The following is a 26,565-nucleotide window of genomic DNA, read 5'->3' as shown; positions in this document are numbered from 1 at the left end:
GACCACAGGGTCGGCATTCGGCTCAGTTCCCGTCACCCCCGCGATTAGCTGAAAGGCAGCGGCTTGGCTGTTGTTTGCACTCAGCTCCCTCCCTCAGGGCACCTTACTGTGCTTTGCACAGTGGGACATGTTGGGGCAGGTTGCCGGAAAGAGACGAGGGCTGTTTTTGTAATGATAGTTGGGGCCCGTCTTACGTGCCACTCAAAAACATGAATCTGCAGGGTAACAAAACATGTGCTCTCTCTCTCTCTCTGTCTCTCTCTCTCTCTTCCTCTCATCTAAAGCGATGAAACTCTTAGTGTATGAACATTTTCCTGCAGGCTTTTTGTGCAGGCCCTGTTTCATAAATGTTGTAACCCTGGCTTCTTCGTGATGACTGTCCCAAATGGAATGAAAGTAAACATTTGAGAGTAATAAGAGTAAACGTTCGCCTTTATGATGCTTTAAGAGAGACGTGTTTTACTCTTCAACCTGTGACTAGTTCACTCTAAAATGAACTGGTGTGTGTGTTCCAGGTTGAAGTGCGAGAACGATTCTTATATGCTTATTTTAAGCAGTTTTGTTGCCCTGCTGTGGTATGTGGTGCAAACATAATCACAAGATCTTTGAATCAGAGCTATTTTCCATCTCTCTCCTTCCCTCTCTGTCTTTTGTAGCCAATCACACACATACACTCACACACACACTCACACGCACACCCCCCCCACACACACACTCACACTCACACACACTCACACACACACACACACTCACACACACTCACACACACACACTCTCACTCACACACACACACTCACACAGACACACACGCACACACTCACACGCGCACACACATATGCACACACACACACACACTCACACACTCACACTCGCATGTGCACATGCACACACACACACGAACACACACTCACACACACAAACACTCACACACACTCTCACTCACACACACACTCTCACACACACACACTCACACACAGACACACACTCGCACACACTCACACGCGCACACACACACACGCACACACACACTCACACACACACACACACACACACACACACAGTATCTCATTCTGTCCATGACTCTCCTTTTGTCCCCCTGTGTCATACTGCGAGATTTGTCACATGCTCTAGTCATCAGTCTCCACTATGTACAGTCAGAAGGTCAGCTGGATGTATTCTGGCGGCGTTTCTTTGGGGCGGGGTACGGCTATGTGTGTTAAAACAATCAGAAACAATTCCATCACCCCAAAATCTACCGACATCTGCTGCATGGTTTTCGCCCTGACATCGGAGATGAAAGCTGTGAATTAAAGCTCCCGAGAGGACCGAGTGTTTACAGAGAAATGCCAGCACTAAGGTAACCGGCTCAAAAGTAAACCAGGAATGACACTAGAGACAGGGGCCGGCTGGAGGAACTGGAGCAGGATAGGACTTCCTGTAGCAGGCCCGGACAGAAGTCCGAGGACGAAGGAGCTTCCTGTCACACTTGTGCCTGGCAGGAGTGGATTCCGGGTGACGCTTCGTTTCGCATCTCGTTTTTTCTTTTTGCGCTGATCCAAGGACAGTTCTCAGAGTGGGTCCAAGACCTTAGTCAGTTTTAGAGTAACTGAGATGCTGTTCTCAGATGCATTCAGGAAGGCGCTTTCTTCTTTCCATGCCATGTGCCGGTGTTGCTGAGGCTAGCACAAACGCATCCTGCCTCTCTTGAAACAGTCTGATGTCTGATTCGCAGGTCACCCCAAGACCCACAAAAACCAAGTAACATCGATGGCAATTACGTAATGAAAAATAGACTTTGGCCAAAAGTTCAACAGGAGGGAAGAGCAAAAGAAAATCTGCAAAGGGTGCGCTGTGTTTATATGTGTAAGTGTGTTTACTGTTCACAGGCGTTTATGAGAAATGATGGGGCAAAGGTGATGTGAGAGAAGGAATGCTGGGAGAGAAGGAATGCTGGGAGAGAAGGAATGCTGCCACGCTTAAACGTTCCGGACCGAGCTTAGAAAAGAGGCAACACGAACTGAACACCATTTTCTTTTTAAAGCAGCCCGTAACAGGAGGTTCTCAGCCCCTCAGAATCTCAGCAAGGTAAAAGAGTTTGAACCGTTCGAACTGCTCATGGCTAGCAACCAGCATGATGTCTTTGCAACACGCTAACGAGCCGGTATATCTTGGATGCATTTGGGGGTGAAGGATTTGTTCTTGAGATCTTTGACCAATGATCATTTATGCTTTAAAATGTTAATGTTGATAAAGCCAGTATTTGACATATCCTGATGGTTTGTTGAGTGGAAATTCATGTGTAATTCTGCCCTCCTGGACATGCAGTGCGGTCGTTCAGCGTTTACTATGACTTTAGTACTATGGCACTTTATTGAAATCAGGAGTCGACCCAGCATACCTAATAACAATGTTGATTTTTCCTGCTTTAGAACAGGTTGTGCTTAACTCCACTCCTGGAGAGTTAGTTGCTACTGACAGCATCTTAGTATCTGAATGAGGAGTGTTTGATTATGACTGGAAGTAAATTCTGGTTGCGGTGGATCTCCATTGACAGGGCCACTCTGTACAAAGTGTTACATCATCTGTTATTCTGATTAGCTGCTATGTTTTGATATTTCATGAGATTTTCTAAAGTTTTTGATTTACCAAAAAAATGTATATTAAATGCATTTTAGCTAAAGGTCAATATGCTTGACTAAAAACGATCAACTCAATAAAACATTTGAATGTGGCAAAAGCTGTAATAATTCTGCCAGTAAGCTGCACATGATGAGGATGTGGATGAGAGATATGTATGGTACTTAAACAGTGTCAGGTTCCGCAGATACCATGAGAAGGCATGCAAATACTAAAGGATGATAATGTTCTAAACTCAGATTAACATGCAGTCTGCCATCAAGTAGTTTCATCAGTGATGATCATCAGTGATAATTATGAGTATTTCTAAAACTTAAACTTAGTTGGAGTCTGTGGAATCCATTCAAATAGCTAAACCAGTATAGATAAAAGCAGGCTCTGTGAACAACAGGGGGAAGATTTTATTGAAAACACCTATGTATCTGAGTTACTATAAACCACAATTGTTTAGTGGTTTATTGTGAGCTATTACTTTCTGGGGAAAAAAATCTTTCAATTCCTATCATCAACAAAAATTCCTGAGAACGTAATCAGAAAGGAAAGGTCTGAAATAATTTTACTGAGGAACACAATCTGCACACTTCAGGAATTTTATTTAGGAAAAGAAGCCCAAAGCAGCAGAACTCTGGAGCAGCTCCATTCTCACGAAGGTCTGCTGGGTCCCTGCTGCCTGACAAATTCTTTAAGGTTAAATATTAGCTATGGACTCAAGGTGTGGACTGGATCAGTTGAGAGGTTTTCTAGTGTGTTTACTCAAAAGAGCTCTAAAGGTGTGCGAAACACGGCGTCACACAATGCAGCCAGATAGGTAGACTCCACAGTTCTACCACACAGCCCAAAATTTTAATCTGGCTATCAGTGGGAAAAAAAAAATCTTTTCAGCTACACAGGCAGAATGTTCCTCCCAGCCTTCATTTATCATTAGCCGTGTTTTTTGAACTGTTCATTTATCATTAGCCATGTTGGTGAACTGTTCCTTCATTTATCATTGGCTGTGTTGGCAAACTGTTCCTTCATTTATCTTTAGCTGTGTTGGCGAACTGTTCCTTCATTTATCTTTAGCTGTGTTGGCGAACTGTTCCTTCATTTATCATTAGCCGTGCTGGTGAACTGTTTCTTCATTTATCATTAGCTGTACTGGTGAACTGTTCCTTCATGCAGATCAAGTGTCTGCAAGGAACCGATCCCCTGCTATTCATTACACGTCAGCAAGAATGAGTCAAAAATAAACCATGACACATTACTCTGCTAATTATCCAATCCGTGGTATTCCTGCATAGGTAATCTGTGTGGCACAGTTTAAGCTATTCTGGTTCCAGGTGCTTTAATGCTACTGCCATTTATACTTCACTGACTGGGAAGAAGTGTATGTGTATAAATGTAGGCTTCCAAGTCAAGTTTAATTCATAACCATATCTTTATGCATATTCTAATTATATTTAACATATCATATTTAAAAAGTATGTGTAGTGGTTCAGTTTATTTTGACATATACATACTTGACCTTAAGTGAATCTGGCCCAGTACAACAATCAACACTGAACTGAAGTGATTGTTAATTTAAGAGAAAAAGAACAGGGTGAACTATCAGTTTTCTGAACTATCCTGGTTTGCTTGATCCTCCGGTTTGTCCCACACAGCGAGGGAATTTCTTGTTGATGTTCAAGAGACAGTAGTCCTCCTGAATCCTGCTGTAGGCCAAGTGGCAGTGGTACCCGCTAAAGGGCCGTGTTAATGCTACACTTATAACACAGACATTTGTTTGTTATCCCTCAGGAGGGCCTCACACGAGCACATGACCCCAGCGTGACCCCAGCGTGACCTGCAGGCGGGATGGCGTCGGTGTGCAGTGTGGGTCTGGTGCTGGTGGAGTTCGGGTATGAGTATATAAGTCGAGACGGCTTCACCGTGTCCATTAAGCCCAACGAGCGCTACACCCTCCTGGCCAAGACCAACAACCACTGGTGGCATGTGCGCAAAGACGAGCACTCCAAGCCCTTCTACGTGCCCGCCAAGTATGTGAAAGAGCTTCCACCAAGTTTGCCCTCACCGCTGGACTTTGCGGGGGCGCCGGGGCCCGAGAGCAGGCCGCCCGTGCCTGACCTGGCGGAGAAAGCCAAGCCCAATGAGGTAACAATACGCTTGCGCTCGCCGGGGAACCGCCGAAAGACGGAGAACCGCATGTCCACGTTCGGCGTGCCCCTGGACATCCGCGAGCCCCCCTCGTACCTGCACGGAGGCCTGGCTGACTCCCTGGCGTCCCTCCACCCCGCCCCCATCCACGCCCCCACTCCAGACGCGATGCAGCAGCAGAAGAAGAGGCTCAGTCTCGCCCCCAGCCTGCTGTTCGGATCCCGCGGGATCACGGCCGACGACACGCTGCAGAAGGCCCGTGTCCCTGGGTTCGGCCCGGCTGACCCCCTCCCTCGTCGGGCCGAAGCCGTGGAGCCCCCACTGGTCAAGAACCTGAAGGAGACCAGGCAGCAAGGATTGCCACCAAAGCCAGAGCCGCTCCTGCTGCCGGAGGAAGAGCCCAGTGAGGAGCCAACGCCTTCGCCAGACACAGAGAACATTTATGAGTCCATACTGGACCTGAAGCTGGAGGATTTGGTAAACACAGAAACTGGTCCTGCTGGTTTGCATGAGTCTACAACCAGCACACCACCATCTGCACCACAGGCCAAGGTAAGAACACACACACACACACACACACACACACAGCGCAAAAGGCTGAGCTTCTGAATTGGATGTCTCTCTTAAGAATCCCATGCTAAAATATTACCTTGGCTGTTTTCAGATCCTTTTCTTTGCACCTGCTTCCTGTAAAAACTCTCTGTGACACAATAGAGTTCATTTCAGTTCCTCTCACTATTATGGTCATCCAGCCACAAAACTTTAAACGTGAGAAAGAGAAAGAGACTTTAAAAGTGCATCCACACATATTTAGCAAGTTAGTGGTCTTAGTGGTCGTTTTTGTAATGCTTTGAAAACAGGAATGTGATTCTGAGTATGTTTGCCTAATAGTTGCCTAATAATAAGCCTACTTTATCATGACAAGCCAATCAGAAAGCTCCTAAGACAAGTTGAAAATAATCAGTTTATTATTTATTTAATTCTACTGTCAGTCTATCAGTTTATTATTTATTTAAGTCATTTAATTCTCTCATTCTCTCTCGTTCTCATTTTTCTCCCTGTGTATCTCTAACAAATGACTACTCATATTGTTTCACTCTGGAATTAACCTAGTTTAAGAAAAAAATCATTATCTTTATTTTTGCAGTTAAGAGATGAAGGAATATTTTAATCAGCCCTGAAAAAAACAAAACAAAAAAAACCCAGGATGTCATGGTAAAAAAAAAAAAAAAAAAATTGATATTCCAGTGTAAAATGTAGGCTACTATAGCCAAATCCACTGGGAGGCACTGTTTAGGTTCACAAATGCACTTTTATAGGGATGAGTTGTGGTCTTAGGTGGTTTATCACTGATGGTCATAGCCACATTCTTGGTTATATGCCATATGTTTTGGTGATACATGTCAGACATAAATTAAATTTAGTCTGTCTGAAAAGTGAACTGGAAGAAGGACAATATTTATATCAAACGCTTGCCATTTGACCTATTCTGGAGGTCGGTTTTGTTTAGCCTAGTGAGGAAGTAGGGTACTGAACATATGGGGTTAAGGTGCAAGAATAAACCTGAAACAACAGAGATGAGAGAAGAGCAGAGGCGAAGACAGGTTGGGCTGTAAACGGAACTTCAGGAGAGGATATTACAGCCTTTCTCCAGTGCCGGCAGGATGTGATGAGCATGAAGACGATCAAACAAAGACTGTGTGTGTGGGGGCCCATACGCACGCGTGCGAGACTCAGAATTTCCGCACACTCAAAATATGCATTTCCGAAGGTTTATATTTGTTTTAAATAGCTACCAAGTTTTATGGGCACTTTTAAAACACTGCTAATATTCAATTGAATAATGATATTAGAACATGCAGGTGGCAAATAATCATAAGATGTCCAATATTGCACAGGTCACTACAAACTTAAAGTGCCTCTAGGTTAGCTTTGTCTCTCCTTTGCATGTATCTTGTTTAGAGGGCCCAGCCAGCACCGGTTGGCTGCTGTAAGTCGCCATGGCAACAACAGGTGCTTTGGAACAATAGCAAACCTATGAGACTGAAACCCAAGCACCTGCCCTGCATTAGGAGATGCAGTATTACTTAGTGGAGCCTGGATTCAACAGCAGCAGCCAGAACACACAGACACCACAGACATCTTGGCGTGTTCTCAGGCTCAGGAACTAGGCATGTGTTCAGGGCTACTTAAACCCAGCTAACATGGAATGAAAGCTAAAAAAACATTTTAGCCACTTCCATAATCTTAGACCAGGAATTGGAAGTGCTGATTTGTTGCGTGGCAGGTAGTCTTCTGCCTAAGCCTGTACAGCAGGTGGTGAAGGGAAAAGGAGAATTCTTACAAAAGTATGCTGTTGTTTTCCACGGCCCCCAAAGCGAATAGTGTACATAGTGAAACAGTGAGGCATTAGCAAGCCCAAGTGTGGAAATATACCACAAGCTAAAGGTAGCGTTCTAATGTCTGCTTCAGGGTAGCGGACGAGCTGTGGCGTAGATGCAGTAGGCCTGTTTTCAACTTCTTATGGCTTTTTCTGGTATGCTTTAGCAAGAGATGACAGAGGTCATTTTCCAAAGTTATGCTCTTAAGCCCACCTTTATGCCTGCGTCAGTAGCTACACACTGATGTAAAAGATTTGTAGGGTGGATCACATCTAAGAGTATCAAAATTTTTGATACGTTTCATCACACTCTTTTGGGTGTTCTTGCCAAAGCAAAGGACATGGAGATCCATCAGTGAGAGGGTAACACTGGTTGTTAGCACGCTGGTCTTTGATTCTTTAGTAAATGTTCTTTAGTAAATGTTGGCCTTGTCATACTGTCTAAGCCTGGCTGTATGATTTCTAATATTTTTGGTTATGCTTTACATGACAAATGTCCACATCCAGTGTCTAACGCAACGCGGGTTCAACAGCTTCGGCCCTACCTGATTACGCTTACTAGCGCTACAAATACCTTGTGATTTGCTCTTGTAAAGCGAGTATTGTGGTTTGCAAACGTATGAGCTGGCTATACTGAGGACGCTGATCAGACACCCAGTCCGATTTCTGCCGTGTCAGAGCCATTGATGACAACAGGATAGCGGTGACCCAAGTTTCGTCCCTGTGCCTTGGGACGTGTATTGTAAACACAGGATGCGCCCTTACTCACGGTGCAGCAGATCTCACCTTCCTCAGCAAACCGCAAACAAGTGCAGGCACCCAGGTGCACAGGACCGGGCGCACGAATGTTATTAGCAGTGGTCCGTTAACTATTCCCTCTTGCACAGTTCAATTTCAGTCACCTTCTTTTGCGCTATCGTGCAAAGTGCTTTCTTTACACTGGGACGCCATACAGGTGATTGAGTTAAGGGAGCATGCGCTTGCGGCCACACCCTCTAAACGGATCGTTTAGTCTCCCTGACCTCGCGCAGGCACAGAACTGCAGGGGATGAGCGCGTGGCAGCCGTGTAGGTTGGCGCACCTGTTTCATATTCCGAGATCATGCTTCACGAAGACCAGTCTGAAGTCGTCACTCAACACTGACTTTCTAAGAAAGGAAATGCAGGTAATCCGTTGTGCGTTTGTTTGGGTTTATAAACACAGAGCTTAAATAGGTTCGATTAGTTACGCTTAGTTACGCTAAGTTACACCTGTTTTCACAACTAGAAGTACAACTATACGCACGCTTGCGGCTTGCCTGACATTCCCACAGCGCAGGCAGAACAGCATGAAACATGAGTCTACGTGTGGAGGGTTACTCCCTGCGTGTAGGCTACTTAAATACACCGCAGATGAAGTGGGTAGCTGGGCGTCCTACCAGTGAATGTGCTACTAAATACCTCCGTCAAATGTATTAACCAAAATGACTTAGTTCTCGGGTTACGAGCTAAATAACGCACATGCATGAAGTTGCACGGAATGTGCTCTCCGTGATGCATGGCTCAGCTCCAGCGGGCGACGGTGTCAGCCCTTTCACGGGCGGTTCGGGCCGTGGGCAAACGTGGCAGCACGCCCAATTCGCTAGAGATTGTTCCTGTATTCTCTGTAGATTCTTTTTTTCATGGTGTATGCCAACGAGTTTCAAAGACTTCTCTTGGTAGCCTGAATTGTGTATATTCGACATATGCGGATTGAGTAACACGATAAAAAAAAGAATCACGACGTTTTTGCTTACTGTTGTAAGTGCGCTGAATGCTTTAAAGCAGCGTCATAAATCAGCCACCCTGCTTGCCAGAATTATGCCTTCATAAACTGGTATTTATAACACATTATAATGTAGTTAAGAACAAAGGATAAGTTGGCCAATGAATCTAATTGCAAACCTTACCTGTTTTTTGTTTTTGACACAGTGTGTCTTCACAGTAGTTTGTTGCTGTCATTCCATCGATTGCGCTACAATTGTGTATATAATTGTGTAGTATATTACTGGAGGGTAATTGTGTACAGCTCCATGAGGAAGAATTCCAAGAACAAAGTCCTCATACTGATATTGACTATCTTAAGTAACGACCTTTTATCGTTCTGTCATCTGTTCTACACACACACACACACACACACACACCCCTTATTTAACACATGATTAGTATGAGGCGTCAGTATACCAGTTTATTCTAAGATACCTACATCTGATTCACGTCCACTAAAGGTTATATTAATGATGCGTATTTGAGGCAGCTGATTGTTATAGTTATTAGGAAGCTGCCGGATTTTCTGGATGAAGTTAAGCAGACTGTGTCCTGTATGCAGCAAATATTGCCAAGTTTAGAAGAAGAAAAAAAGGGTGCAGACAACTTTGGTATTGTGTTTTATATCTTGATTCAGCATGTAAACCATTTTATGTTACACATAACAGGCTCATATGAACAACATGACCATTGTTTACATGTATTACGTTTCCCAGATGAACATGTAAAGTGGAAGTTGTTGGTGTACAGGTACACAGGACCATCTTGAGTGCTTCCTGGTTCCTGCATTTCCTGCAGGATACGGTGTCGGGAGAATGGACTGTGTGTGGAGCAAGACAGGGGTCAAAATACAATGGAAAAGAATGTCACTTCATGAGTCTTTTCACAACCTAGAAACACAATCATTGATAGAATGCAACTCACAACAAAGATGTGACCAGTTCACTGCTAAGTACAAGGAACAAGAAGAGGGATTCTGTTTATTCACCAGCACAGAACTGACTTACTAGACACAGAGAAAATATAGGCCTAGTTACAGTTGCTGGTCTTTACATATATCAGAGAGAGAGAGAAATAATATATATAGTTATATAGATTTATATCTATAGTTAGATATAAATATATATAATATATAGATTGATATGAGATAATAAATAAATAAATAAATATATATATATATAGTTATATATAGATAGATAGATAGTTTTTTTATATATATATATGTTATATATATAGATATAGATAGTTATATAGATGGATAGATATAGATTGCTAGATATAGATATATAGTTATAGATATTGATTGATAGATGCATATATAAATTTTATATATATATATATATATATATATATACAGAGAGCGAGAGTATATATATATATATATATATATATATATATATATATATATATATATATATATATATAGATAGATAGATAGTTATATATATATTAGATATAGATGGATAGATATAGATGGCTAGATATAGATATATAGTTATAGATATTGATTGATAGATGCATATATAAATTTTTTATATATATATAAAATGTATGTGTGTACATATATATACAGAGCGAGAGTATATATATATATATATATATATATATATATATATATATATATATATATATATATATAATGAGAGAGAGAGATCTATATATATAGAGAGAGAGAGAGAGATCTATATATATATATAGAGAGAGAGAAAGAGAGAGAGAGGTGTGTGTGTGTGTGTCGACATTAGAAAAAGCATCACTTCCAAATGACACAGTTGGCTAAGAACATTATGCTTAAGTGCTCCCCAGCTCGGCACACATCATCCGTGTGATGAAGGCCTCGCTAATCAGCGAGTAGGGAAAATTTGAAACTGTGTAGGGCAGCATGGCCCCAGGCCTCCATTTTGGATCCCCTTGCTTAGTACATTAATGAGTGCAAGATGTAGATGAATGGCTGTTCTGCGTCAGTGCAGACACAGACTGCAAGTAGAATGTAAACCGCAGAGGAAGGAACTGGGTAGAGGGAAAAGGAACCCAGAATAAGTGATTCAACAGCAAATGTGCATCTGATGTTTGTGTTCCTGTGTCATTGTGTGGTCAGTTGGAGGTTAGAACGGTCGTGGAACAGAGGTCTTCTGTTCGAGGTGTGCGCTCAGACACCAACTAGAAATTTCACAAAGCAACCCTGTGAAGAGATTGCAGATCCTACACACACCTGTAATCTTCTTATCAAGATGAAGTCCTAGGTATGGTGTGACCGCTACTGGTTTGGACAACCATGTGAAGCATGGCAATCTGCATGTTTATTTGAAGGGGAAAAGGTGTGTTACTGGCAACACAAGAATTGTTACATGTCCTCATTGCCCAGAAAGGAGTGAATATGTTTCTACATACTGAACTACATTTGTCAAAGAGAACCTGTAACTGAGTTGTCGGTGTACTTTGTTTTTTTTTAAAATAGTATTTAGCTGATGCTTACATCCAAAGCAACTTACAATTCTGACTGAGTACAACTTGAGCAATTGAGGGTTAAGTGTCTTGCTCAGGGGCCCAACAGTGGGACTTGAACCAGCATCCTTCCAATTACACCGCAAGTACCTTAACCACTGAGATACAACAGCTCAGTGTTGTCCTGGTCAGGGGACCCACCCTCAGCCACAAACCTCAGGGTTTTCACGGTTCCAGCACTTTAGCTAAAGAAGGGCTTGACGTTTCGCCTGCGGTTTGAACGGGGGGCATGGAAAAAAGTCACCCATGAGACACGATGGAGACTCGCACAAAACTCATGGGTGTGAATGACATGACTGTTGAGGTGTTATTTGAATAACAAAGTGACTGGCATGTTGACGAGCTATTAGAACAATCTTTCTCGATGAATTTGCGCCACATGTCCCCTGAAAGGAAAAGAGAAACGTGAACAAGGGAGCTTGAGTTTTCGTTTTTCAAGCACATTTTCTAGTTGTGTCCACGGAACTATGACGACATCATCAACCTGTGACGGCTCTTCCAGATTTCAGTGTTTCAGGGGATTTGTTTTCTTTTTGTTACCAGGGTTTATGCCTTGCGTCGAGATGTGTATATACACTCCCAAACAGAATGTTTGTTTGGATCCTCATTACCCTCCAGAAGAGGAAATTATGGTTGAATGGTCAGGGTGCCCTCCACCCACTAATGACATTTACTTTGTGCCACCATGTTTGTGTGTGTGTGTGTGTGTGTGTGTGTGTGTGTGTGTGTGTGTGTGTGTGTGTGTGTGTGTGTGTGTGTGAGTGAGTGATGCTCGGTGGGGAAGAATCTTCAGCTTCCGTTGAAATTAGCTAAAGTACCCCTCTTGGCAATAGGCTGTTTTATTCTGAAAAAGCCCCAAAACTCCCCCTTCAAATATTCAGAAATGCTCTTCTCAGTTTCTCTGGTTGCCTCTCCATAAGGCGGCTGTTGCCTAGTGGTTCTGGACCTGATGTTCGATGGAAATTAAAAGTGAAAAGGGACCCGCACTTCTGTTTTTTTAACCCTTCCTCTGTTTTCACATCTCTCCAAGGGGAACACGTGCGGTTAAAACATTTACTTTTCATTTCAGTTTTTTTCTTTACTTGTCTGTTTTCTTGTGTAAGGAGTTATATTTGTCATTTTTAGTCATAATGGCACTGGATGAAACTTTTCTTAATGCTTGCAATAAAAGGTAAGCTGTATGTTGGCACAGACAGGTAAACGGCTGCGAGTGTGTGCGAGTTGGCACAGACGGGTAAACGGCTGTGAGTGTGTGCGAGTTAGCACGTTGGAGACACTGTCTCTGGTTCTCTAAATGGCCAGTACCTGCATTGTCACCAGTTTATGAATTTACAATGGAACAGAACTGGTTACAAAGTCTAAATGTAATTACTATACACATGGGCTGGACTTATTCATTTTTTTTATTTGTAGTGCTTTAAAGTATGACCAGGTCATGTATGCCACAGTACATGATCCAAGCTGGGAAGAGTCTATGTACAAGTGCTCATCACAATCTGTGGTGCTCTTATCATATTGAATCTTTGGCCCAACACACATTAAAAAAAAAGATCTGTCACTTCACTTTAAAAGCTTCTAAGGCAGAAAAGTACAACTGATCGGTTTAAACATGTTTTGTCAGGTGATGGCGTCCTTTTCAATTAAAGTGTAGATTAACCCTGCTGTTGGGCCATTCTAACGTTGAAAAGAAAATTTAAATGGCTCTTACCGTTGTATTGCAGCTGCCCGGTCACTGATTGTAAATCTGAAAACCAAGTAAAGTAAACAACATAACAAGTGATATCAAAAATGTAGCTTAAGAGGTTTGTGTCCCATACCTAATGCTATGGCAGTGGTGGCTCTGTAGTTAGGGTACTGGCCTTGTGATTGGGAGCTTACTGGTTCAAGCCCTGCTTCTGCTGAGTTGCTGCTGTTGTGCCCTTCACCCTCAGTTGCTCCTGTCTGGGTTTGGGCTGCCTCGCAGTATCCTAGTCCCCACCTGTTGATGGCATGGTGTTCTGTGTTCTGATAAAGATGATCATGGGCTTCAGCTGATGTGTTTTCCCCTTCAGCCATTTGGGGGTGGGGCAGGGTGGGCTGACTGACTAGCTGATATCACCACGTCACTTTCACTCTGGCAAACAGGGCCCCTGGGCAGCAGACATCACAGTTGTTTCCACAAAACATTTCCAGGATAATTAGGCAACTATACTGTAGCGTAGCTTAGTCTCCCACCAAAACAAGGCCAAGCTTGGAGCCTCTCATCCACACAGTGTAGAAAGGTTACCTTGTACAAATGCACTTTAAAAGGGAAGTAAGCATGTAGTTCTGGTTTGCTTGTAGGCTATGTATCTGCCTTTGAGCTTTTATAACGCCCTGGTGCTGTGTGTGTCTGTGTGTCTCTGTGTCTCTTGTGTGTGTCTCGTCTGTGTGTGTCTCTTGTGTGTGTGTGTGTGTGTGTGTGTGTGTGTGTGTGTGTGTGTGTGTGTGTGTGTATTATCTGATTCCTCCTCTGTCTCTTTTGTCGCTGCACACTGAAGGCTCGGGCACGGAAGCCTTTTGTGCTGTGCAGGTTTCCATTGTGCTGTTTTGATCTTGTTCTTGCTTCACCTCGTGAGTGGAATGCTAGCACTGGTTTAATATTCCCACACAGAGCTGGAGCAGTGCTGAAGACACAGAATGTGCACCGTCTGTGACCTTAGTCTGCTCTTTTCCTCCGTTCCTGACCTCTGGGTTCAGACAGTGGGGTTGTATTTCGTGGCGATGCGCCACTTTTTTGGGGGGGGCCCCAGCGTAGCAGCCTCTGTAACCTAGGTAACCTAGGCTACTACGTCCCAACGCAGTGTGGCAGAAGCAGCATATCAATATTGGCTTACCTGGCAGAGAGGGGATTCGCTCACACTCACTCTGTCTTTTTAACAGTGATCTTTGCACTGAGCTATTTTGGGAGGGAAACCGAATCACCATGAGCACTCGGAAACGCACTCTGACTCATGCTTTGCAACGTTTTGTTGTTAAGGGCTCGGCCTGTTGTCCTGGGTTATGGTGATTTACTTCAGTCTCGCACAGCATTAATCTTTAAAAAAAAAAAAAAAAAAAAGTTTTAAAAAACCTTATGAAAACAACATGAGCATCACTGTAAAGTGACCTGGCGCATCTTCTAATGTTGTTGTTACTGGCCGTCTCAAGCTGGTTTTTGTAATTCTTCTCTTTCCTCCAGCTAGGGAATGAGGACCCCACTACGGCAGTGTATGCCAATGTCACTGAGCTGAAGAAGGTGACATCGCTCTCAGCTCCCTCCTCCTCCTCCTCCTCCTCCTCCTCCTCCTCCTCCTCCTCTCCCGGCTCCTCCCTCAGCCCAGCCCAGGAAGCCGCCGCGCTCCCCGCCAGCGGGCCCGGACGGGAGGTCCGTATTGACCAAGACGGCGGCAAGGCTCAGCAGAGCGACCGGTCAGAGGCCCTTGCGCCCTCTCGCCCGACTGCAGGCAGGGAGGCCGCGCCGGCCTCCGCGTCCGCGGGCCTATCGGAGGGCTCCGACTGGGAGCAGGTCCTGGATGAGACCACAGGCAGGCACTACTACTACAACCCCACGCTGCAGCAGACGTCCTGGGAGGCGCCGGAGCTGCTCTTCCCTACCCTAGTCGTGGACGCCAAGCAAGCAGAAGGACCGGTAACAGAACACAGCCGGGGCGGGGTCGGCATGGTAACAGAACACAGCCGGGGCAGGGTCAGCATGGTAACAGAACACAGCCGGGGCGGGGTCAGCATGGTAACAGAACACAGCCGGGGCGGGGTCAGCATGGTAACAGAACACAGCCGGGGCGGGGTCAGCATGGTAACAGAACACAACAGGGACGGGGTTGGCATGGTAACAGAACACAGTCGGGGCGGGGTCAGCATGGTAACAGAACACAACAGGGACGGGGTTGGCATGGTAACAGAACACAACAGGGACGGGGTTGGCATGGTAACAGAACACAGCCGGGGCGGGGTCGGCATGGTAACAGAACACAACAGGGACGGGGTTGGCATGGTAACAGAACACAGCCGGGGCGGGGTCAGCATGGTAACAGAACACAACAGGGACGGGGTTGGCATGGTAACAGAACACAGCCGGGGCGGGGTCAGCATGGTAACAGAACACAACAGGGACGGGGTCAGCATGGTAACAGAACACAACAGGGACGGGGTCAGCATGGTAACAGAACACAGCCGGGGTGGAACACGCTTTCTGTTCAACATTTTCTCTCTCTATTTTTGTTATTCTCTCTCACACTCACTCAGTTTTTCTCTCTCACTTTCAAGCCCCCCTTACCTAAGGAAGACTACCCAGCAGATGAGCACGAGGCCCAGTCTGCGCCGCACCCCTCCAAGGACGTGCCCCAGGTCAAACACGCAGTTCTGCCCCGGGTCACTCTGGACCCTGCAAGTCCTGTACCGGCAGGCTGGACCTGCACCACGGAGCCCGGGGGGAAAAACGTCTTCACCAGTGAGCACACAGAGCACCAGGTAATCAACACGTTTGCCTAGAAAGATACAAACCGATGGTTGAATGTACACACCAACAGGTGAGTTAACACATAACCATCAGCACCAACAGATAAAAAAAGCTCAGCTGAAAATACACCCACACACACACACACACACACACACACACACACACACACAGTAAACCACAAGTTTGCATGTAAACATACACTGTATCAAGTAAACAGTGTATTTACCAGTAAACACCAGCAGGTTTGAGAATGCTGGAGGGTTAGGAATGACAACGGGTCATATTGTTCAGGAGGGCAGCTGGCGTGTAAAGGGCATGGTGTGTAAAGTTTTCTCTCCATCTCCTTTAAGACCACATTATATCTTCTCTGCCTCAGTAATAATCATACGCACATGCACTGCGTGCCCTGTTGAACTTTGATTTAGCTTCTTCTTTTTTAAATAGATGCTACTGTGGAAAAGTGTAAAATATTCATCAGACAGACAAATTATTATGTATTCAATCAATTAAATCACATCCTACTAAAGGAAACGTATCCGTTTGATACTTGCTGCGTTTGCACTCCTGTATCAGCTAATGCACAACATGAACTTAATGCTGAACCAATACGTGGACATGCTTGAACTTGATTTACTGGTGTTCCTACCTGCGGGACATCTGTGGAGGTTCTCTTCCTGACTCCATGGTGCAAACCACATGAAATAACTCCCAAAAAAGTCACATTCCCAACTCATCGATGCCCTCTAATGGTGATTGTGTGGAATAACTCTGATGGCACAAATTGCATGTATGGATTTATTGAATACTTCTGTCATATATGCTGCGTATTTATAGCATTTTTCATTGTCCATGCTGTGCTTAGATCTATGACCAGTATTCTATTACTTCGTAGAAGGTTCTAAATATATATCTAGTCAAAACCTGTTTCCGCAGGAACAAGAATATTGAGCTACTGAGCAGAATAACTCCATTAACGCTATTGCCCCCTTCTGTAGTGGATCCAGTCAAAGGATGACAAAGGCAATCCATATTATTACTCTAGAGATGGCTCTATGTCCATATGGACCCTTCCTGAGGTGTGTGTGAGTGTCTTTACGTTTGTAGGTTTCACTGGTCAAATCGTGAGCTAATAGTATTTTTTATTTGGTTGCATGTTTTTTTTTGTTTTTTTTTTATGTAGCTGACCCTTCACAGTAAAAAATTGTAGTTTTAAAATCTGATTTAATAACACAGAGGTGCGTGGCTTTTAGTGACTTGCCTTAGAAGCCTACTAAAAACAATAAACGTCTACTGTGTATGAATTGTGTGAAGGCTCCGGCGACAGGGGCCCAGCCGGCGATGGGGAACGGCATGGAGCAGGACCCCCAGAAGAACTGGAGACACCACGTAGGCCATCATACCACCACCCATGAGGAGCCGGTGAGGACGCAGCCAACATCTGCTGCACCTACATGGCCGATGAGGGCAGTTAGGAGCAGCTAGCAAGAGCTATGTTAATCTGTGCAGTACGGTGCCAGTGCACATAATGAGGCCTCATTTTCATGTTATTTGCATAATACTAAACACCCCACTTTAATGTAATAAGCAGTAGTTTGCATATTATTTGCATAATGCTAAGTGCCCCACTTGATTTAATTTACTAGATGTTGTGTGCTCAAACAAATTTCCATTGCCTCGTTTCTCCATCTTTCTGTGCGGCAGAAGTTTTTCTCAGGGCACCACAGAAATGCTTCAGACCAAGTCAACGATACCTCCAGCACAGGGAATTCACCAGAGATGCCTCATCAGGCATGACCGTTCATCTTGGCATTAATCATCTTCTTGGATTAATCAGCCTGTTAAACTTCTTACTTATTTATAATAATTATAGTAATAATAATAATAATAGTAGTAGTTTCTTTGCTACATTCAGTGTCACTTTATAGTATGGGGGGGGGATATTTTTATAACATTCTTTAAGAATTATGCTATCTATCTGTCTATCTATCTAGACTATACCTCTCGCTCTCTATCTCTCGCACTCTCTATATCTATCTATCTATCTATCTATCTATCTATCTATCTATCTATCTATCTATCTATCTATCTATCTATCTATCTATCTATCTATCTATCTATCTATCTATCTATCTATCTATCTATCTATCTATCTATCTATCTATCTATATCTTTTGAGATTATATCAAATATATATAGGGTTTATTTTGACCCAGACAGAACTTTGCTGGGATTTTGAGTGTCCAAACTTTGCTTTTTCCTGTAAAGGAGGACAGGGTGAAGCTGAGGAGGAACCTGTCTAGCACAGAGGCACACCACCATCATGTGCGTGGTTCTGAGCAGAGACTTAGCATAGAAGGGATGGGCAGAGTTTGTATTCTGCAGGCCTCACAGGCTAGAGAGTTATGCCGCCTCAAGGGTTTATGGGAAATTGAAATTCTAAACCAAATTAGCAATACTAACAATACTAACATCTTAAAATAAGTCTGCACTTAAAATAACCACTGGTAATGGTTCATTTAAATAACCACTTGTAATAATTTACTTAAATAACCACTGATAACCGTTCATTTATAAATAACCACGTTTAATGAGGCTTATTAATAACCACTTGTAGCAATGGTGGAATTCTTAAAAATGCTTCCAAATAAGGCCATTATAGGATCCATCTGCCCTGAAACCAGAAATTATTCTGGCTGATGAAGATTAGCTTTACAACTAAAACCATACTGCCTAGAAAAAAAAGATTAGATCAAACCTTAAAAATGTTCCATGAAAAATGGCTTTACCATTGTTCCAGACGCCTCTAAATTTTCCCTTTCTCAGCCTAAGTGGATAATGCTTATATATCACATGGATTTTTTGCTTCACTAAAACCAAGAGTCCTGTACTCTAGCATGGAAAACATCTCTGGGAAAAACACAGGTGGTAGGGGTTGTATGTTTGATTCCTTGTTTAACGTTTGTTTTTGTTTTTTTTAAATTGTTTTCCATTAAACAAACTGGGCTGAGCAGGAAAGGTTATAGAAAGATCTTGTGTTTATAACAGAGATGTTTGAACCGGTTGACTGGGACTGTCTGATCATTTCCTGATGGTCTGATATTCCCATACTGCTTTTGTGCGACATGTTTATAATGTTTTTTGTTTTCCCCCACAAAACCCACTTAATCAAATAAATGCATTAAGTAATCAAAATTGTAGTTCTCATTTTCCCAGATTATGAAAAATAAAATGCTTGTGTTTGCACTGATGTCTTTCATGTTCTCGCTGAATATTGTTTTTGTTTTTACTGTTTCAGGCATCACTGCTAGAGAAGGCTGGCATTCTTAACAAAACGAAAGTGGCAGACAATGGAAAGAAACTTAGGTAATGTAAACTTGTGTAAAGTGGCAGACAATGGAAAGAAACTGGGGTAATGTAAACCTGTGTAAAGTGGGACACAATGGAAAGAAACTGGGGTAATGTAAACCTGTGTAAAGTGGGACACAATGGAAAGAAACTGGGGTAATGTAAACCTGTGTAAAGTGGGACACAATGGAAAGAAACTGGGGTAATGTAAACCTGTGTAAAGTGGCAGACAATGGAAAGAAACTGGGGTAATGTAAACCTGTGTAAAGTGGGACACAATGGAAAGAAACTGGGGTAATGTAAACCTGTGTAAAGTGGGACACAATGGAAAGAAACTGGGGTAATGTAAACCTGTGTAAAGTGGGACACAATGGAAAGAAACTGGGGTAATGTAAACCTGTGTAAAGTGGCAGACAATGGAAAGAAACTGGGGTAATGTAAACCTGTGTAAAGTGGGACACAATGGAAAGAAACTGGGGTAATGTAAACCTGTGTAAAGTGGGACACAATAGGAAGGTGTGTGTGTGTGTGTGTGTGTGTGTGTGTGTGTGTGTGTGTGTGTGTGTGTGTGTGTGTGTGTGTGTGTGAGAGAACAGGAAGAACTGGACACAGTCATGGACAGTGCTTCATGGTGGCATTCTCACCTTTCATAAAGACCCCAAATCTACTTCTGCTGGAATTGTTGTAAGATCACAAATTTCATTTGACTTTTTTAGCTGGCTGTATCTCACTACATGCTATTATACTATTAACACACTCTGTCAGAATTATTTTAGAACTATTAGGGGAAACGGGGCTTAGTTCTCTAAGTTGTCACTGATTTTTCTTCAGTCCAAGACCAATCAGATTGTCCCGGAGTACACGGTGGAGCTGAAGGGTGCCGTAGTTGGCTGGGCCTCTAAGGAGAAGTCCAGCAAGAAGAACGTTCTAGAGGTTCAGTACAGAAGATGGATCTATATTGAATCCAGATGGATCTAGAGTTAATCCAGTTCTGTTGAGTTTAAAGCACAAATTTCTACTAAACCTTTCTGTGGAACCATAATTCATGTTTTCAGTCTGTGTCCACCTGATTATGATCAGATTGAGATTATGCTGCTGTTTTTTATTGTCGTTAATAAACAGCACTGTTACAAACATCCTTTATTTGAGTCCAGTGCAGGCCTTTTAACGGTTTTGTTGAATTGGATAGATTTGTCATAGTTAATATGATTAGTTTCATCTGCCTTACTAGAATATGTAAAAGATGTTCTAACAGTTTTGAATTCTGAGTGTAATACTGTACATCGTCCCCTGTGCAGCTCAAGACCCGACATGGCTCAGAGTATTTAATACAGTATGACACAGACAGCATTATTCATGACTGGCACAAGATCATCCAGGACACCATCAGACATCTAGTGAGTGAGCGCCTTCGTGGTCATCTTTATTGTTAGCAATAGTGTTGGGTCTTTCATGCAATGTACTTTATATTCAGAAAGTGGTGTTTTATGCTTGGATTTGTTACATTTAAATAGGCACCTACATTATAGATGTTTATGAAGCTGATGTGGTGCATTTACATTGGTGTGTGTGTGTGTGTGTGTGTGTGTGTGTGTGTGTGTGTGTGTAGGATCATGACCATTACTCCGAGGATGAGGAAGATGAGCTAATGGAGAAATCACCACATCCTGCAGACAGAGAGAAAAAGATCGCTTGTGAGTCCAATTATAACACATGGATCATATGTGGGCCACACACGTACACACAAACACACACACGGGTCTGGACAAGTAAATGTACTAAATAAAGATTTAATGAAAATTCTCCCCAAGTCTTGATATTTTAGTCCACGTTTAAGTTCTCCTACACTTAGTGTTTGTCTCGTTTTCCCCTGGGCTCAGTAGTTGGGGTGCTTGGCTAATGATCGGAATGTTGCTGGTTCGAGCCCTGCCGCTGTTGGGCACCTGGGCAAGGCCCTTAACCCTCAGTTGCTCCTGTCTAGGTTTGGGCTGCCTGGCAGTATCCTAGCCCGCACCCGTCACTGGTAACTATGGCGTGGCAGTCAGGCTGCGGTGTTCTGTACCTCGGTTCTACTGTGTGTGGTGATGATGATGATGATATGTCTTTTGCCACAGCGGCGAGACAGAGTTCCACGTCTGCTGCAGACACGGAGCAGGGCCGCGTTCGCACCAAACTACGCAAGTTCCTCCAGAGACGGCCCACCCTGCAGTCAGTGAAGGAGAAGGGCTACATCAAGGGTGAGGATCTGCCTCACCTGCTCTTATGCGCAGCTGTCAGGCCTGTTCTTGCAACTCCAACTATTTTTACTCAATGCAGAGAATAACAGCAAATCTGAGCTCAGATCACTGGAATACAATTTGAGCATCTAAGTGGCCACTTATAATTCTCATAAGCCATAACACATACTTTTTGTGTTATTGTTTTAAAGTTTAAATGTCTGTCTCACCTGGCTTTGCCTCTCTCTCTCTCTCTGTGTGTGTGTGTGTGTGTGTGTGTGTGTGTGTGTGTGTGTGTGTGTGTGTGTGTGTGTGTGTGTGTGTGTGTGTGTGTGTTTGTGTGAGCGTGTGTGTGTGCGTGTGTGTGTGTGTGTGTGTGTGTGTGTGTGTGTGTCCTTGCGCTCTGTTCCTCTTATCCTTTGCCTCTTAGATAATGTGTTCGGCTGTCATCTGGACACCTTATGTCATCGGGAGAACACCACTGTGCCCAGATTCGTGGAGAAGTGCATCAAAGTGGTGGAGAGGAGAGGTGGGCAGGACGGCTGCTTGGCATGGGGGGCCGGGGGGCACCTTGTGCGGTAACATTAGGTAGTCAGTGATGTGTTCACCAGGTCCAGTGAGATTGATTCAACCACCCACGGCAGATGCCCTGTAGCCAGTTATGAGAGACACTAACACACACATTGTGCCTTGTACATATTATATGCATGAATGCACTTTTGTCTGATATCAGTTTCTATTTTAATCTCAATTTCAAATCAATATCTAACTTACAATTGCTAACTGATAGATAGAAAGAATGAATGAATGAATCTTTCATTCATACCTTTTTGTACTGACAGGTATAATGAACCAGTGGGAGAAGTAACTTTGCTGTTCTAAACCATCTTGTGGGTTCTAATGCATACTGTGTCCTGGACAGGTTTAAACATTGACGGTATCTACCGAGTGAGTGGGAACCTGGCGGTCATCCAGAAGCTTCGGTACAATGTTGACCGCGGTAAAGACAGCCACTGAGCGCAAGGGGGGGGGGTGTCCACAGCACATCGTTGTCCTGAAATTCATCATGTTTAACTCGGACAATGCATTCCACATTCCACCATGCTCCCTGTGTGTTGCAGAGGAGGATCTGGATCTGGATGACGGCCAGTGGGAGGAGATCCATGTGATCACTGGGGCTCTGAAGCTCTTCTTCAGGGAGCTTCCAGAGCCCCTCTTCCCCTACAGCTTCTTTGAGAAGTTCATCGCTGCCATCAGTGAGTGAACTGGACTTACTTTGGCCAAACTAGAGAAGCAGTAATGCCTCATCAAATACCAGACAAGCACCAGAAGGACGCCTAGTTATTTTTATTTCCGCATCTTGTTGGTCTTCACAGAAATTAACGACTATAGCCAGAAGGTCTCTTACATGCAGGACTTGGTGAGAAATTTGCCCTTGCCCAACCATAACACCATGGAAGTGCTTTTCAGGCATCTACGAAAGTAAGACCATTCTGTTAACCCTCTATCTCATCGTTTTTTAATATGTTAAGTTTTTCCTGAGCAAGATAAAGTAAAGCTTAGGGCCGAGATCTCTCGATTGGTTCCCGGACTTTTGTTGTACTCTAGCTGCCAGTGTTCCAAAGCCCAGGATCTGAGGAACATGGGTTGGCTAGTTTAGGTGGGTTGGCAACTGGATCTAGGCAGAAATCTGAACTGGTACCTCTAGGGCTGGATTGGTATCCTCTCATTTAGGATGAACTCAATATTTTAAAAATGAAACCCATAAAATCTGTACTCACCCTTTTCCCTAGCTGACGATGAAAAGCGATACCAGGTCTTAAAAAATGAAGGTGGCCACAGTTCATGGAGACTTGAATGTAGACGCAGAGTCATTTGTTCTCAAGCACACACAGATTTCTGTTCTGATTGTGCTACAGATCTTTAGAGCCCCTTCGCTGAAAACCCAACTTCTCTCCGGCAGGGTGATTGAGCACGGGGAGTCAAACCGGATGTCTGTCCAGAGTATGGCCATAGTGTTTGGGCCTACTCTGCTCCGGCCTGAGGAGGAGGCAGTGAACATAACGGTCTACATGGTCTTCCAGAACCAGATTGTGGAGCTCATCCTCAATGAGTTCAATGAAGTCTTCCGTCCCAGATGAGCCCGTCAGCCTGAGTGCCCTGCTGTCCATCTGAGGCTGCTGACCCCAAGAGTCTTAATGTGTAATGTGTTCGGGTACCACTGGCTTGTGATATTTACCACTTGGTCAAATTATGAAATGGTACAGTGCATTTAAGTTTGGGGAAGAGCTTAGAAAATGGTCAGTCGCACATCTAATGGAGAATGGTTACATAAAAAATGAATTGCTAAATATTTAAAATGTATCCACACACATTTGGATATTTTTGATAACTGTCATTTTTGATAAGTTAATTTGCACGTCATTCTCTAACATTGTGATCCCCAAAGTTTCTACCTGTAAGTATAACTTTTTAAACATTTTATTTCAGTGCCTGGTCAGATTATCTTATTGGCTTGTGACAGCCAGTCAAATAGGGACTTATGGGGAAATACACTGCAAAAATAATCACAGGTTCCCATTGACCCACACAATGTTTATGCTGAGATTCCAACCACTCAGCAAGCTTGCTTTTAGCCCAAGTAGTTATAGCATCCACAGTCTCAGACTGTTGGGGAATGAGAAACCGTCACCCTGAATATTGACCCTACGGCTCCTAGGCTCCACAGGGGGATACCGGAGATGGAAGCTGTTGGAAAATACTGACCTCTGGATGCCAGGGTTGGAAAAGACTGACCTCTGGATGCCAGGATTGGAGAAGATATGGGGAGAAGTCAGTGACTCTTCTCCATTTTGTTTGCACTGTTCGAAACAATATGCCAGCCAAAACCTCTAATGCCCGTGGAAGGCTTACAGTGTTCTGTCATCCAGTCAAGAAATCAGGAAATGCTGGACAGGGAGAGCAGATGAATAAATATGATCCCATAGCCTCCCATGTTAGTAGAGCAAATGTGCTCTACCAAATGGAGCTCTGCACACCACATATCATGTCAGACTAAACAAGCAGGGTCGTGGGTTTTCAGTGATGGGTCATCTGAAGAGAAATGTTTGCCGTACATATATTTATCTCCTAAAGTTATAAAGGCATTTTTTAATGCCAGATGCTAAAGGAAAAAAGTCAGATTGCTGCCTTTCCTTGGTTTCCAATGACCAGATAGTGGTTCTTTAAGACTTATAACATGCAAATCAACTTAGTCAATCCATATGTCATAAAGAATGGGCTTACCATAAGAAAACACTCTAAATCAACTCAGGTATAAATAACACCAGTACTGACGCATTCTTAGAACAGATGAGCCAGTGCTGATGTTCTCAGTCTGCTGTGATGAACGTTAAAACGTAGTTATGACCGATGGAAAGGGAGCCAGTAGTCACAGAATATTATCAGTGGCTTTAGGTATGACAGATTGTCTTTCCCATCAATAGCTGCAACTGAATATATCACACAAGACAGCATGATACGAAAAATACCTATGACACTATAATACGGTTGAATGTTAAACAGAATATTATCCATAGATGTGTACATAACTTGGTGTTTATGTGAAAAAAAAAGTAATGTCAGTACATTTCTTACATAACTTTTTTTTTTTTTTGTAAATAGGCAATAAATTACAAATAAATATTTCAAGCAAGTTAATTTGATTGAATTATTTACTGTAGTTTTTATACTGGTAATTAGTTTGGATATAAGAAATATTTGATCGACTATATCTCCTTTTTCCTGCAAGCAAGTGGAACGTAAACAACAAAGTAACTTTTTTGTGCGTGTGGATAATTTAACCATAAAAGAGTGTCCACAGAAACAAGACCTCTGTTCAATCAATGTTATACATTTAATAAACTGATGAATTTATAAAATATCTGATACCTTGTGTAACATTGCTGAGATACCGTATAGCCTCTTAACGCACACATTTCATGCAAATTATTAGGCAAACCTTTTAATCACTGTTTTATGTTTAATGTAAAGTTGCTCATTACAGCTATTAATATGCTAAATTGGATTTGAGTGATAAAATATTTTTGCATTTCCAGATCATCGCATCATTCATGTATTATTTTTTTAGCCGTTTTCATGCAGTACAGTAGATGGCGTTATATACATTCATAAGAGTAAGAAGAAGAAGAAGAAAAGCTATTACGTCACAGTTTTCACCATTGATGGATTCGTATAATTTATAGCCACAATCTAGTATAGCAGAGGCCGTTATAATCTCTTCATTTTATATTGTTTTTCCCCCACCATATTTTGGATGTACGTTTGGGATAAAGTGCATCCTCGTGTAGGGAATTTCGACTCTTGGCCAGACGTAGCTGGTCTGCTGGAAGACACCTGACCCCGCCTGTGCGTTTACATGATCAAAAGTTACTCCCAGAAAAGGCTCTCTGCGGTCCTTCACCACCGCCAACGTGCACTAGTCGCGTCTACGATCTCTCTAAAGCAGCGTCGCGGATGGAGTCTGCACCGTGTGGGGTCCAAGGACTGGAGCCAACTCACGCTCACAAACGTTCCTTCCGCCGGCTTTACTAGATCCTGAGAGCATAAATACCTCGATGTCGTCATGACCCTTGTACCGTTGCATGTGTGGTGTCAATTTAAGGTGCGGAAGAGGAGGTGAACGTCATTGCCCTTTCTCTCCTTCCGGTCACGTTCATCAGGAAGCCTGGCTTCGAAAGTCAAGCCTGCATTTTTCCACCACCATTTTTGTGGGATTACGAGCCCGAGTTAATCTTATGAATAGACAACAGCGTATAGACAGAGCAAACAGATGGATCGATGCTGTCAAGTTACTCGCTTTGAATCAAAGCAGTGTTTATCTTATTAGTGACTAGAAATAATATTATCTTGCTAATATGATTTGCTATGGCATGTTCTCGTGGAACTAATTTGGGTATTCCTATATCTGAATTGTAATCGAATAAATTAGATTTGATGTGATTGTTGGAACAAAAATAAGATGAAGCAAGGCAGCATTTAGTTTTTCTATTACTCAACATGGCTGGTCTCTTCTAACAGCAAGCACAT

The 26,565-nt window shown here is 43.3% G+C and overlaps 1 protein-coding gene across 7 annotated transcripts in view; it reads left to right on the top strand.

Moving 5' to 3' along the window:
- Positions 1 to 25,395, top strand: part of arhgap27l (Rho GTPase activating protein 27, like) — a 27,525-nt gene extending 2,130 nt beyond the window's left edge. The window contains exons 1-19 of one of the 7 annotated variants that reach the window (XM_081716552.1): positions 1,881 to 2,085; positions 4,414 to 5,322; positions 14,639 to 15,088; positions 15,724 to 15,927; positions 16,912 to 16,992; positions 17,228 to 17,335; positions 17,618 to 17,704; positions 18,182 to 18,238; positions 19,212 to 19,279; positions 19,858 to 19,945; positions 20,093 to 20,194; positions 20,560 to 20,658; positions 20,871 to 20,955; positions 21,376 to 21,498; positions 21,908 to 22,006; positions 22,400 to 22,477; positions 22,599 to 22,733; positions 22,854 to 22,959; positions 23,441 to 25,395. In XM_081716552.1, the coding sequence (XP_081572678.1) occupies positions 4,471 to 5,322; positions 14,639 to 15,088; positions 15,724 to 15,927; positions 16,912 to 16,992; positions 17,228 to 17,335; positions 17,618 to 17,704; positions 18,182 to 18,238; positions 19,212 to 19,279; positions 19,858 to 19,945; positions 20,093 to 20,194; positions 20,560 to 20,658; positions 20,871 to 20,955; positions 21,376 to 21,498; positions 21,908 to 22,006; positions 22,400 to 22,477; positions 22,599 to 22,733; positions 22,854 to 22,959; positions 23,441 to 23,618 (3,000 nt within the window). In that variant the 5' untranslated portion in view covers positions 1,881 to 2,085; positions 4,414 to 4,470 and the 3' untranslated portion in view covers positions 23,619 to 25,395. Of the gene's footprint in view, positions 1 to 1,880; positions 2,086 to 4,413; positions 5,323 to 14,638; positions 15,089 to 15,723; positions 15,928 to 16,911; positions 16,993 to 17,227; positions 17,336 to 17,617; positions 17,705 to 18,181; positions 18,239 to 19,211; positions 19,280 to 19,857; positions 19,946 to 20,092; positions 20,195 to 20,559; positions 20,659 to 20,870; positions 20,956 to 21,375; positions 21,499 to 21,907; positions 22,007 to 22,399; positions 22,478 to 22,598; positions 22,734 to 22,853; positions 22,960 to 23,396 lie in introns of those variants that run through there. The other 6 variants (XM_027021830.3, XM_081716556.1, XM_081716553.1 and 3 more) reach the window with 6 other exon arrangements.
- The last annotated feature ends 1,170 nt before the right edge of the window (positions 25,396 to 26,565 follow it).

Source organism: Electrophorus electricus, chromosome 6, assembly GCF_041902795.1.
Source record: "Electrophorus electricus isolate QZ-2024a chromosome 6, ASM4190279v1, whole genome shotgun sequence".
In the NCBI taxonomy this organism is placed as follows: Eukaryota; Metazoa; Chordata; class Actinopteri; order Gymnotiformes; family Gymnotidae; genus Electrophorus; species Electrophorus electricus.
The sequence above is the reverse complement of the archived record's forward strand: the minus strand, read 5'-3'. Positions and strand labels throughout refer to the sequence as shown.